Raw genomic sequence first — 13,817 nt, 5'->3', positions numbered from 1 at the left:
ATTGCAGTAGAGCTTGATCACTACTGAGCCATCAAACTGTTGGTGGTAGGGCAAGTCAAGATACTCAGCTTTTATTTCTGATAAATATTCATGGATTTGACAGTGTTTAAGTTCATGAGAGCTAATGAAGTTCACAGTTGATACCACTGGTTCAATAATACATAATAGATTAAGATATTTTTCTGCTGAGTAATTGCTCCATAGACTTTAAACACCTTAAATTTTCACAATCTTTGTAAAATTGTCCAACTAAGTCTTTTTCTGCTTCACGTGTATTTTTATCACAGTTTTTTTCTCAGCTTCTTTGAAAATATTCTTGCCTCTTGTTTTTCCACGCAGACTATTTTTAGAAAGCTAACTCTTAAGTAACTTCAAATTAAGTATTGGCTGTTCAAAAAGCAACAACTAAGAATTGGTAATACCTGTGTGAACTCAAGAGCCTAGGAAAACCACTCAAAATCGTTGTTTTGTTTGTTTGTTTTTTACCTGATTATTGATGTTTCTCTCAATGTCCTCAACTCTTCAAGAACCGTTCTTACAGAAAGGCTAATAGACTTAGCAGGTGTTTGTCTTGGGCCCTACTTCTTTGGCTTTTTCAAACATCATTATTAAACTGCTTTTGTCACTTGCTAACACATGAACCAGTTGGAAACTTACTTTTGGTTGCAACCTCATTTTTATTCTTGTGAAGAAATTCTGCTGTGATGAGATTCCATTTAAATTAAAAAAAAATTTTTTCTGACTGTTGCTTTCCTGTGAATTGGGAATGTTGTGGTGAGTGCTTAGTCTGGTAATGTGAACATACATTCTTTTAGCACAGCTATGATGTCATAAATACAACGCCTAGCTGTCTAATTCAGTAACAAAATCATCTGCACTCCACTGTGTCTTCAAAGCACAGTATTCACATTTCCACTTTTATTGCTTTGACATGATGAATATGCACGGGTAATAAAAGTAAAATAAAATGTTGCAATACAGCAATAAGTATGACACACTAGACACTGCTGAGTTAAAACTGCATCTCTGCAGTTTGCAGTACCCTGAGAAGCGACGCAAAGCGATGAGAGTGCCCTACGGGTGTCTATTGCAATTACTCTGCCATTTTATCTTAAAAGTGCCTGTAGATAATACATAAACGAATAAAAGTGATTGTGTTCCAGGAAAACTTTATGGACACTGAAATTTGAATTTCATATCATTTGTATGTGTCACAAAATGATGTTCTTTTTCTACCCCAAACCATTTTAAAAATGTAAAAATTACTCTTACAGGTTATACAAAAACAGGCATTGGGCCAAATTTGACCGTTATGTCTTATTTTCTGATATAAACATGACTGTGCAGAAAGATTGCCTTATCAGGAGTCAGGAGACCTTAGTGGGACTGATTCAGTCAGGTAAAATGTAGGGTTAGGGCCCAACGTGTCTAGTCCTTGGCACAGTATTCCTCAAAATTCTTGCTGTAATCATCCAAATTTCTAGTGTGGGCCCAACAATCATATTTTGTGTACATCTCTGGTTTTACTTGAGCAGCCATTCCATTCCTGTCAAACAGGAAGTGTTTCAGGGTTTGATCTTTAAGAGAAGGGAAGCACTAGAGAGCTCCCTAGTCACTCTAGCTTTTTTCCTGGAGGCAAAAAGTCACAACTAGACTGGAGGAGAGGTGGAAGTCAGGGGCCATTAAAACAGTAGAAACTTAAGTCCAAAGAGGAGAGATCTGCAGTCAGGTCCCCTTAAAGTCATTGGCTGACATCTAAGGTACACATGTGCATAAAAAGATTCTAAGAAAACAGTAGCTGGGAAGCTAAAGATCTGAGCAAAGATTCCAGCATCCCCCTAGTGAGAGAAGCAAAAATTGACGTTCAAATTCTGCCGAGTTAGAGGAGCCTTTTACATCCTGAGTTTTCCATTGAGATTCCATCATGGCCACTCTAAGATTTAAGGCAAACCGAAATAGACCAACCTTCAAGAAAATGTGAGTGTCATTGGCATTCTCCTGTTAAGAGGAAACAGCCCTCTATGGGGGAAGATGTCGTCTAGAACTTACACAATTTTTCATTTGTAATCAAATATTTTATTAAGCAAAATACTGCAGGACATGCTAAGAGAATTAATTAACTAAAAATCAAAAAGAAAAGACATGGAACAAATCCGTCGATAATTCAAATATTAAAGTTATCACACAGAGACTTTAAAATAATTGATTTAATATTCTCAAGATAGAGAGGAAAAGATGAAAATTTTATCAGACCTAGAAGCTCTACCACTAAAAAGATACATTAACTACAATTAAGAACTTGGTAATTGGATTTGCTAGCAAATTAGGAACAGCAGAATAGAGGAGTGGTAAACTAGGAAAAAAGAGTTGTAGAAATTAGGAAGTGCTGAGAGAGAAAAAAATGGAGGAGTAATACAGAAAGAAAGCATAAGAGACGGTAGAAAGGTTTAACGTGTGTGCTAGAAGCCCCAGAAGGAGAGTAGCTATGGAATAGAAAAAATATTGACCAAGAATTTTCCAAAACTGAGAAAGAAACCAAAACACAGATTAAGGAAGCTTTGTGAATTCCAAGCAGGAAAAATACAAATAAGGCCATATTGAAACTCATCATAGACTTAATTGCTAAAAATCAAAGAAAAAGAAAATCTTAAAAGCCACTTAGGGGAAAGAAGTCATTGCCTTCAGGAGAGCAGCCATAAGAATGGTGGGTATGTCACCTGAAACTGCAGAAGCCAGAAGTCAATAGAATGAGCTCTTCAAGTACTGAAAGAAAGAAAAGAAAGAACGCTGACGTAGGGTTCTATTAATACATCCAGTGGGCATTTCCTTCAAAAGTGAAGGCAAAGACACACTCAACCTGAGGAAATTCATTGATACTAGACCATCACTAAAAACACTAAGGGAAGTTCATGTTGAAAGAAAATGATCGCACATAAAAGCACAGCACTGCATAAAAACATGAACAACAATAAGGATGGATGCATGTAAATATAAATTAATACTGTTCAAAATAATAGTTATGGCTGTGGGGTTTTAAATATGTGGAAGCAATACTGTATGACAACTGTAGAACAAAAGGCTGGAGAGAGTGGTAAATCATTCAGAAGGGTATTTGTTATCTCTAGAGCAGGGGTGTCCAAACTGCGGCCTGCTGGCCAACTGCGGCCCATGATCCATTGTTAATTGGCCCACAGCAAATTCCAAAAATATATTTATTAAATAAACCAGGTGAGGCAATACGTACTTCACCTTGAGTGAGTGGCCCGGCTGTTTGTGTATCTTACCGCATAGGGCCTTTGGTGAAAAACATTGAAAAAAGTTTGGACACCCCTGCTCTAGAGCAACCACCAAAAGAAAAAGAATAATAAAAAGCTAATAGAGGAGAAAATGGAACCATAAAAGAATTAATCCAAAGAAATGAAAGAAAAGAGAAAGAACAGATGAGACAAAACAAATGACAGGATGGTAGACGTCAGCTCAACTTTATCAATAATTATAGTAAATATAAAAGGAACAAACACTCAAGACAAAGCTCAGAAGACCTAACTATATATACTGTTTACAAGGGACATTTTAAATTTAAGGGCACAGATGAGTATGTAAAAGAATGGGGAAAATGTATCATGTGTACATTAATTAAAAGAAACCTGAGTTGGCTATATATTTATGTCAAAATGTAGACAGCAAGGCAAGAAATATCACTAGAGATAGAGAAGGGCATTGCATAATGTTACAAGAATAAATTCGACAGATAGACTTAATTGTCTTATTTTTTTAGGTAGTTAATAATAAAAGTCTACAACACACAAAAAAGTTGATAGAACCAAAGATTAAAATAGACAAAACCACAACCATAGTAGATTAACACACTTTTCTCAGTAACTAATAAAACAAATGAAAAAATCAGCAAGAATCTAAAAGATTTAAAACACAGTCAACTTGACGTAATACCCACAACTATAGAATGTACAGTTGACCCCTGAACAATATGGGGGTTGGGGTGCAGTCAAAAATCCATGTGTCACTTGATTCCCGTCAAATTTAACTGTCCTCGGTATCCACGGGGGTTTGGTTCCAGGACCCCCTTTGAGTACCAAAATCCACAGATGCTCAAGTCTCCTGTATAAAATGCTGTAGACCAATGCATACAGTCGGTCCTCCACATCTGTCAACTCCCAGCTGTAAATCAAAAATAGTACAGGTAGTTATTGGAAAGAAAAAAAAGCTTTTAAGTGAACCCGAGCAGTTCGAACTCATGTTGTTCAATGATCAACTGTACATGCTATTTAAATATGTGTGGAACATTTACTAAAATATACTGTACACTATGCCATAAAGCTAATCTCACTAAATTGGAAAGAAATGAGATCTCGGATATGTTCTCTGACGTCAGTGATGATAAACTAGAAATCAATAGCAGATAATACTAGAAAAGCCTCAAGTATTTAGAAATTAAGTAATGTACTTTTTTACATATCCTTTTATTAATTAAATTAAACACCCAGGAAGACTGATAATATAAAAAATAGAAAACAAATTACCAATATTAAAGACAGAAGACATCACTATTAAAGGAGACTTAAGAGATGGAACAAATTAATAGAATAATGTAATCCTGGATAGAATTCTGAACTAGGGAAGAAAATACTATAAAGGACATGAATGAGATCGTTATTAAACTTACAGTGTATTCTTTAGATTAAAGATTTGTATCGATGTTAAATTCCATGAATCTGATAACTGTACTGTGATTATATGAGAGAACATTCTTGGGAAATACATACTGATGTATTAAGGAGTAGAGCATGATGTATGCAATCCATTCTCAAATGGTTCCGGGAAAAGTTTATATATATCTATATCTCTATATCTGTAGAGATATAGATATAGATATATATGTGTGTATGTATATATATACATATGTATCCATATCTATATATGGATAATAAGATTGTTAGGCTGGTGCAAAAGTAATTGCAGTTTAAAAGGTTAATAATTGCAAAAACCGCAATTACTTTTGCACCAGCCTAATATAAATGATAGGTATTTTATGTACTGATGGTAGAACTGTATTTTGTAACCATCATTTCCCACATTTAAAACTTAATGCCAAGATAAAGAATTGTTCCTATTATAGGGCATTGAATCTAACCTAGTATTCTACATACTTAATAGAAGGTACAAAGTTAGGTGTCTTTTTTGGTCTTAGAAAAATCCAGATGTCCATGGGAAGTAGGTAATTTGCTAAAGCACATTTTAACATTTGTCTGTCTCCTCTTTGTTACTATATGTTGCTATGTAAATGAAAAATATACATGGATTGACTTTTTCATGTGGGAGCCTTTTTCCCCCTTTTAGCCACTCCACCTGACAAAGGAATCAGCAATTTTTAGCAAGAAATGTGTGGACTTAATGGTAAATGGGAAAGAGTAGGAGTATATAGAGATACAGGCTCTTGTTTTCTTTTTTTTTAATGACTTTTCAGTTAACATTAAAGGGAAGCTAGCAATACATTTAGAAAACAAAACAAAACAAGAGACTGGAGAAAGTAATGCTGAGAGGAAATGTTCCAAGTTCAATTGAATAGGGCAAATAAGAAACCTTAAACATTAAAGGGAAGCTAGCAATACATTTAGAAAACAAAACAAGAGACTGGAGAAAGTAATGCTGAGAGGAAATGTTCCAAGTTCAATTGAATAGAGCAAATAAGAAACCTTCCCATGCACAATTTCTACCCACTCCATCCCAGAAGTTTCTGGAAACCATATTTAGTTAATGGATTGTATTTGCTCATTCATGTGAAAAATGCTTTCCTCCATCTAAATAGCTTATAGAGGTTTTAGTATAATGCCCTGTTGTGAACATAGTAATGTATTAAAATTTAATAAATATCTGGCACCTTTTAAAATTTGTTTTGATCAGAAAATAGAGGTGGTGGTTGCTAAAATTTTGGGGACTGCTCATAATATTCCAAGAAAGTGTGTGAAGCTTTTAACTTTCTTTCTTCATAGCCACTGCTTCTTAATGATGCTGTTTTGGCCTTCGCCTACTAAGTTTAAGACGTTGCTGAGAGAGTAGGCCAGACTCTTAAAAGTGCTGTCCCTGAAACCTATTAGGTCTCTTGACCACTGGAGAGCAAAGGAGGACTGTGTGTCCGTGGCAGCAGCCATCAAGAACTAGCATCAGTGGAGATAGAGAGAAGCCAAGGATGATAGAATAACCTTTCTGTTAGTGTAGGACACAACAGGGTGTCTTCTGGTAGTTTGCTGCCTGTGTGACTTCTCTGATCTTCAAAATACGGGCCTGACTCTTTTCTAAGGATTATTATTTTATAGATAAATTTTAGAAAACTGACCATTTTATTCATTGTTTATCAGTACGAGGATGTCGTCCAGGAAAGATTGTGCAGATGACTGAAGCAGAAGTTCGGGGCTTATGTATCAAGTCTCGGGAGATCTTTCTCAGCCAGCCCATTCTTTTGGAATTGGAAGCACCGCTGAAAATTTGTGGTATGTAAATGAGTAAAGTTGGAAACAATCTTTTTTGAATTCTGGTTTTCCTCCCATATTTACATTGAAGATGATCTAGAGAAAACATTTAAAATTTTCTGTATAAAATAGAAGATTGATAGGTTTTATTATATTAAAATTAAAACTTTCAGAAAATGACAAGTTACAAGGAAATATTTGCTACATAATACGACAGATAAAAGGATTGCTATTCACAATATATATAGAGAATTGTAAATAAAAAAAGACACTACAATAGAAAAATTAAAAGAGGCAGGTCTTAGAAGAAATTCAAACGGCCAGTAAATGTAAGATCCTCAGCCCCACTACTAATCAGGGAAATAGAATTTGAAAAACAAGTCCTGAACACTAATCAGATTGAAAAAATATCAAAAATTGATACCCAGTGTTGTCAAAAGTGTGGAGAAATGGGCGTGTCAGTACACTTAGAAAACATAGGTACAGAATTTTGGGTGTCAGTGTGGCAATACTGGCAGTATTCTAACTTTGTTGTGATCATTTTGATTTATTTTGAAAATGATATAACTTTACAGTTTGTTCTCTCAGATCTTAGCACGGCTTTTGGCCACAAGCAAAAATTTGTGACCTTAGGTTGAGTGATTGCATTTTTCTATAGTTCACATAACAATGGGAAATGATATAAATAATGTATTGTACTGGCTTTTGGTTTAATATGTAGTTTTTCTTTTTAGTGACTGTTAGTGTTTATGACATAGCTTTATGGACTTAACTATCAGCATTTGCTCAATCAAGGATTATTTGCTATATGCAAAAATTTCCATTATCCTGAATATTTCTTAGTGATCCACAGTCACACCGTGTAACCTGCAAATGCTTAATGTACTCTTTAATTACTTTCTTTTCTGTTTCTCCCAGTGGTTTATTAAGTCATATGCTTGGTGCTTCTTTGTACAGTGACGAGAAAATAAGAGATACTAACTAAGTAAATGTTTGTTGAAAAAGTTAGCTTGTAGTATCATCTTTAAGTACTAGGTAGCAATATGGAATTTTGTGGGAATGATCTGTCCCTTTGATGAATTTAAATGAAGCAAATATAGCTACTTAAAAGTCATCTTTAAAATAATTCAAATTCTCAGCAAGGTCTTCTTTAAAATGCTTTAATATATAGAGAATTATTAATGATAATAAATAAAATAATAGAGATAATTTGAAGGTAATAGAAATTATTTATGCTAAACATTTCTAAGTTCTTGCTGTTTGTCTCTCTGCTTAGTATACCAAAGTGACCTAAGTTAAACTACCAAATAACAAGAGTAACTGTTAGTTCTCTATTGTATAACAGATTACCCCAAAACTTTGTGGCTTAAAACAACATTAATTTATCACCTCACAGTTCCTGTGGGTCAGGAACTTGGGCACAGCTTAGCCGGGTCTTCTGGTTCTAGGTCTCTTACAAGGCTGCGATCAAGGTGTCATCTGGGGCTGCAGTCCTCTCCAGGCTCAACTGTGAAAGGATTCAGCTCCTTATGGACTGAGGGCCTGAGTTCCTAAGGAGTGTTGGCCAGAGGCCACCTTCAAGTTCTTTGCCATATGTGCTCCATAAGGCAGCTGGCTTCATCATCGAGCGTGAGAGAAGGCAAGAGAGAGAGTGCAAGCAAGATGGAAGTCAGTCTTTTGTAACCTAGTCTCAGGAGTGACAGCTCATCTCACTTTAGTTAGAAGCAAGTCACTAACGACAGCCCACATTTGGGGGGAGAGGATTCCATAAGGCTGTAAACATGGGGAATCATTTCATAGAAGCTGCTTTTGCCACAGTAACCAAATGCTCTAAAACTGACTTTTTCTGTTTTTAGGAGATATTCATGGACAGTATACAGATTTACTGCGATTATTTGAATACGGAGGTTTCCCACCAGAAGCCAACTATCTTTTCTTAGGAGATTATGTGGACAGAGGAAAGCAGTCTTTGGAAACCATTTGTTTGCTATTGGCTTACAAAATCAAATATCCAGAGAACTTCTTTCTCTTAAGAGGAAACCATGAGTGTGCTAGCATCAATCGCATTTATGGATTCTATGATGAATGTAAGTAAAAATAAAACCCTATTTTTTATTAATGGAAAAATTCCTTGATAATTTTCCATTTAAAAATAGTTCCTTCAAGTCAGTTTTTTTAAAATATGATCTATCAAGCATAAGCCCAAGAAGAGAGCCTTTCATGGAAGAGGAACCTGAAACTGGGAAACGATACTAATTAAATTGGTTCCTTGGGCTTTCTTTGGTCATGTTGTTTCAGGTTGACTGCAGCTTACTCTGCAGGAAGGCCCTCTTGTAATTAGTTTACGTAGTAAAATATTCAAGTGGAACAGAGGCCACTATATACAGTAGACTCTGGTTTTCTAGTGCCCGTTAAGTTTTTAGCTCTCAGCATTCTTGTGATATGACAGAAACTCTTATTGGCCGTCTGTCACAGGAAATAGTGACACATCCTGTGAAATTATGTAAAAGTTGAAGTTTATCACTAGAATTTTATTCGTCTATAAACCGCGAGAGATAAGGATACTGAATACTCTGGGGGGTATCTTTATTCTGTACTCCTTTTCATCAGTAAGAAATCACTGATTTGCTGTTGTATGGTAGTGCTTACAAGTATCCTTACTGAATTACCCTACTACATTTTAATTTGGTCTTTTGTATGGAGTGAACATATATTTGGTGAATTACAATTTAGAACCAATTACAATGATTTTCAAATTGAATTTATTGGTTTTTAGTGCTGAATTCCCTATTAGAATCTGTTTTTGCTTTTCTGTATCCTTAGATATGGTACAGTCTTATTCAAACTCCTGTTTCCTTGATTCATATAATCATTTATTTGACAAATGTTTGAAGAAGCGTTTTATGTCTGGCACAATTCTAAACACTGTGAATGTGCAGCAGTATACAAGACAGGTGGTGTCTATTCTCATGGAGCTTATGTTCTAATGGGAATGATTCTTTATTTGAATTTATATTGCATTTTCATTTCTGAGGTGTAGTATATGGTTTCAGTTGTTTAAATCAGACCAGTGGGCAGGAAGTGGGTTGTAGTATATTCAAACTAGAACCACTTTTCAAAACTACATCAGAAATAGAGATATATTCTTAAAAGATAAAATATGGGCTTGAATATCCTTGGGATAGAAATGACATCAGATGAAATGATGTATGTGAGAATACCTCGTAAACACTACTTTGAGTTATACTTAAGTCATTGAGAGGCAGGTTATGGCATAAAAGCATAGGAAATTAGTGCTTTTGTCTTTCATCCTCTCCCTGGGTTAGTTGTTGAAACTTATTGCCAAATTCAGAAAAATTGAGTAACTCTAAAAAGGTGAACATACACTTGAGATTGTCTTTGTTGTAGCTCTTTTTGTTAAGACTACAGGAAAATTACAGCCTTTGTGTCTATTTATACTTGCTATAGTGTCAAGTTGTAATTCACTCAAGTGAATACCAGTTAAGCACTTGGAAATTCTCCTTTCTTGGCAGTAAGTTTATGCTGTGTTACTCAATGCATTAGAGTTAAAATGGACAATGTCCAGAGGCTCTCCTTTCACTTCTGCTTACTTATTTGGCTAGGTATTTAGTGTATGTGTTGAATGGAAAAAAATAAACTAACAGTCTATTAAAGTATTTCAGAGTTGCTATATTGTAGTGATCTTAAAAGACAAGTGTTTAATGTATTTGTTTCATAAAACACCTAGCACAGTCTTTGAAGTCTTTGTAACTTTACTGAAGTTGTGCATTTTTTAATACTTATTGTCTTTTTAAGTGTATACAAGTAACACTTCATTATAGAAAAAACACAGTGCTAGGTATGTATAAAGAAAATTTAAGTCATTTATAATCCTCTGCTTATGAGATTTATTTATTCTATCTGCTTGTTCTTTTTATAGGCAAACGAAGGTTTAATATTAAATTGTGGAAGACCTTCACTGATTGTTTCAACTGTCTGCCTATAGCTGCCATTGTGGATGAGAAGATCTTCTGTTGTCACGGAGGTAGACTAGTCATTTTGCCTTATGGGTGTTTCTGAATTCTTCTGTTATTTACAGGAGACCTATAATAATTAAGATGCTGTCAGAAAACAAAGCAGTGCCTGTGTGAAAACGCAAGTGATTGAAACTGTTTTAAACATGGCTAAAATCTTTTACTAATTATAAATTTAGAATTATTTATACATAATGAAAATTTAGTACTTTAAAGAATTTCACATGAGGAGGGTAATCAAAGTGTTGTTTGAAAAAAATACCTTTTGCCTCAGTTTTGACAGAAAGATGCCCCTACTGTCAGTAAAAATGAGAGAATCATTATTATTTTTCTGCCTATACTAAATGCCTTTCATCAGAACACAGGTATAATTTAATATTCCCACATGCCGAGAGTTTTAGGCTTTCTGTAATATGTCTGCTTTAGTCCTAAAAATAATTTTTGGTAAAATAAGTTATTCTGTATGCCTTGTTAAAATAAGCTTGACTATATGAAAGTTTATTTCAAAAACCAACATGTGTCTAGCGCTTAGCTAGATGCTATGAAAATATATAGATAGTGTATGATCTGGCTATCTTGAGGAATTAAAAAACCTATTCATAAAATGTATATATTCAAAACATTGAGTAATGAGAGGAATTTAATAACGTCAGAAGTAATTGTAGAGACAGTAATTATGAGAAGTCAGGAAAGGGAGAGAGTTGTTGGGTGAATGTTTGTGAAGGGATGGGTTTTGGAGGATAAAGACTTTGGAGAGGTGAAAAGGACTTGAGTCAGACTTTTTTATGTTAAGTTCAAAGAATGTGTGAGGACTGGCCTGACTAGAATGGCAAGTACATGTTGGGGAATGATGAGATCAGATTACGAGATTTCAGGCCTGAGCGTTGGAGTTTATTGAATAGTCTAATAGCCATACCGGGTTTTTATACAGGGAAGTATTTAATGAAAATACTGTAAGAAAATTAGTTTTCCATCAATATGTAGGAAGAATTGAAATGGAGGAAAGCTGAAAAGAAAGATGCACATGTCTAGTCCTGAAGTAGTAAATGGTTTAGTCTCTAACAGAACATAATTCACTATATTAATTGAAATGTAACAGTATAATTAGTTTCATGTTTTGTGATGATTGTCTATGAAAGAGAAATACTAGCATCTTTCTATGTACTACTTTAAAGATTGCAAAGTATTCTCATGTCCTTTTTCTTGTTGATCATTCTGATCACATGCTTTTATGAAGATAATGAACGTGTTGGAGTGGATTATAGGGTCTAATGGGACAGAGTGAGTCACTTTAACTTGGAAGTAAACATGTTTAAGAGTAGGTAATAAGTAGCAAAAGTGGTAGGAAGGATTGGAATCGAGTATGTTCCTATGAAGGGCAGGGAATGTTTGGAAAGAAAGAAGATTGGTAGGATTTTTTTCCTTAAGAAGTCTTTTGAAATGAAAGGGAATTTCATTCCCTGGTAGGGAAAAGTGGAGAAAATCTAATCATAATCTATTATATCCAAGTGGGGTACTGTTTAATAGCTCCCTATATTAAAAGGAACACATTAAGTACATTTAACTTCACATAGTGAATCTACTTTTAAGTGTTTTTTTAATTTGAGTAAAAATTTTTTTAGATGTCAGTACTATGACTCATTTTTTTATTTCTAGGACTCTCACCAGACCTGCAATCTATGGAGCAGATTCGGAGAATTATGAGACCCACTGATGTCCCTGATACAGGTTAAGTATATAGAGAAGTTTACTTAATTGTTTTATGTAAAATGTTGGCATATTTGAATTAAAGGATACAACTTAGGAACAGCTAAATGGAAGAGATGCATAGAGCAAGGTACGGGGTGGAGGGTGGTTGATGACCAGCTTCCACACCCTTTGGCATCAATGAGTTCACCAATCTGAAAGCTCCCTAAATCTACTTGTTTAAGAGTTTTTATAGAACTGTTTCCAGCCACACTTCCGTAGGTGGTGGAGACAGGGTCGGAGGTCTGCGAGTTTCAACCTTCTAATTGTGTGTTTGGACTTTTGTTGACTGGCCCCATCCTGAAGCTATATAGGGTCCTTTGGGTCACTTCATTAGTGTAAATTCAGGTGTGATGGAAAGGGACTCCTTATGAATAACAAAAGACATTTCTGTCACTTAAGAAATCCCAAGGATTTTAGGAGCTCTGTGCCAGGAATGGGAACAAAGACCAAATATATTTTTATTATATCACTTATGTTATGTTAAAAGCATTAACATAAGCAAAATTGCCCTTTCTCTCAGTTTCTACCAGATTTTTTATAAACAAACATACACTGGATTGATTGTCCCATTGTGACTTGTGTAAGCAGACCCACCCTTATGTGTCGTATTCATTGGTTCTCAACAAACGAGTATCTTCAAAATGAGTATTGCCTAGAGGTGCCATAGGGTCTAGAAATCATATAATAGGAATATCATATATATGAAAAAAAACAAAGGTGTTTTAGTTTACTGATAGGAAGGTTGTTTATTGGTAATTTTGTAATCAATGTGACGAATTGATTATTCATCGAATATGGTTGGGCTGGTTGGTTTCTAAGTTCGTTTCCCACACTTAGATCCAAAGATTCCATAGGAAGATGAGCTTAAAAAAATATTTATGGCCCAGTGCCTGTACAAAACATGGCCAAAGCTCTAAATTGAACTGTTAAGAAAATGCATTTAATTTCTTGTTTCCAAGTGAGATTGGATTGTTTTGCTCAGTGTATTAAATCCTAATATTATTCAAAATGCTACTCATGACTAAACATCAACCATTATAAACAGTTGTATAGATCCTCTGTTGTCAGTAAGCCACTGACATTGCATATTGTAATAAGTTGCCTCATGACTTACTCATATAACACAACTTATTAGTGTTGATTATAAAAGAGAACATACATTTTACCAGATTTTGATTGTAATTATGGAATATATTTGACTAAACCTAATAGAAACTGGTAATTAAATAATTGGGCATTTATTGAAAATGCTGTTTTTTAAATGAGATATATAAATATATATTTCAAGTTATTACGTCTTCGGAGTTTCTGTTAATGGTGTAGTTCAAATATAAAATAGTTTCAAAAGTGATACATTAGACTTCTCTTTTCAGTATATTTTAATGGGAATTTTCTGAGATGCTGAAAGTGGTCATTTTAAACTTGGTAATCTAAAGAAATTTATAAATTAACACATTTTCTTGAAACTACCCTAATGATTGTGATGCTTGTTCATTAGGAATTGAATTATAAAACACTGAACCGTGACTCTGAGATTCTTGATTCC

General features: G+C 34.6%; 1 protein-coding gene across 1 annotated transcript in view; it reads left to right on the top strand.

Annotated features, from left to right (window-relative positions):
• Nucleotides 1-13,817, top strand: part of PPP1CB (protein phosphatase 1 catalytic subunit beta) — a 33,560-nt gene that overhangs the window by 10,566 nt on the left and 9,177 nt on the right. Inside the window, exons 3-6 of the mRNA XM_019735319.3 lie at nucleotides 6,378-6,509; nucleotides 8,345-8,575; nucleotides 10,429-10,533; nucleotides 12,179-12,250. Coding sequence (XP_019590878.1) covers nucleotides 6,378-6,509; nucleotides 8,345-8,575; nucleotides 10,429-10,533; nucleotides 12,179-12,250 — 540 coding nt within the window. The remainder of the gene's footprint in view (nucleotides 1-6,377; nucleotides 6,510-8,344; nucleotides 8,576-10,428; nucleotides 10,534-12,178; nucleotides 12,251-13,817) is intronic.

Source organism: Rhinolophus sinicus, chromosome 2, assembly GCF_057876585.1.
Source record: "Rhinolophus sinicus isolate RSI-liver-muscle chromosome 2, RSI-T2T, whole genome shotgun sequence".
NCBI classification, from domain to species: domain Eukaryota; kingdom Metazoa; phylum Chordata; class Mammalia; order Chiroptera; family Rhinolophidae; genus Rhinolophus; species Rhinolophus sinicus.
Note: the sequence above shows the minus strand (reverse complement) of the source record. Positions and strands in the feature narration are given on the sequence as shown.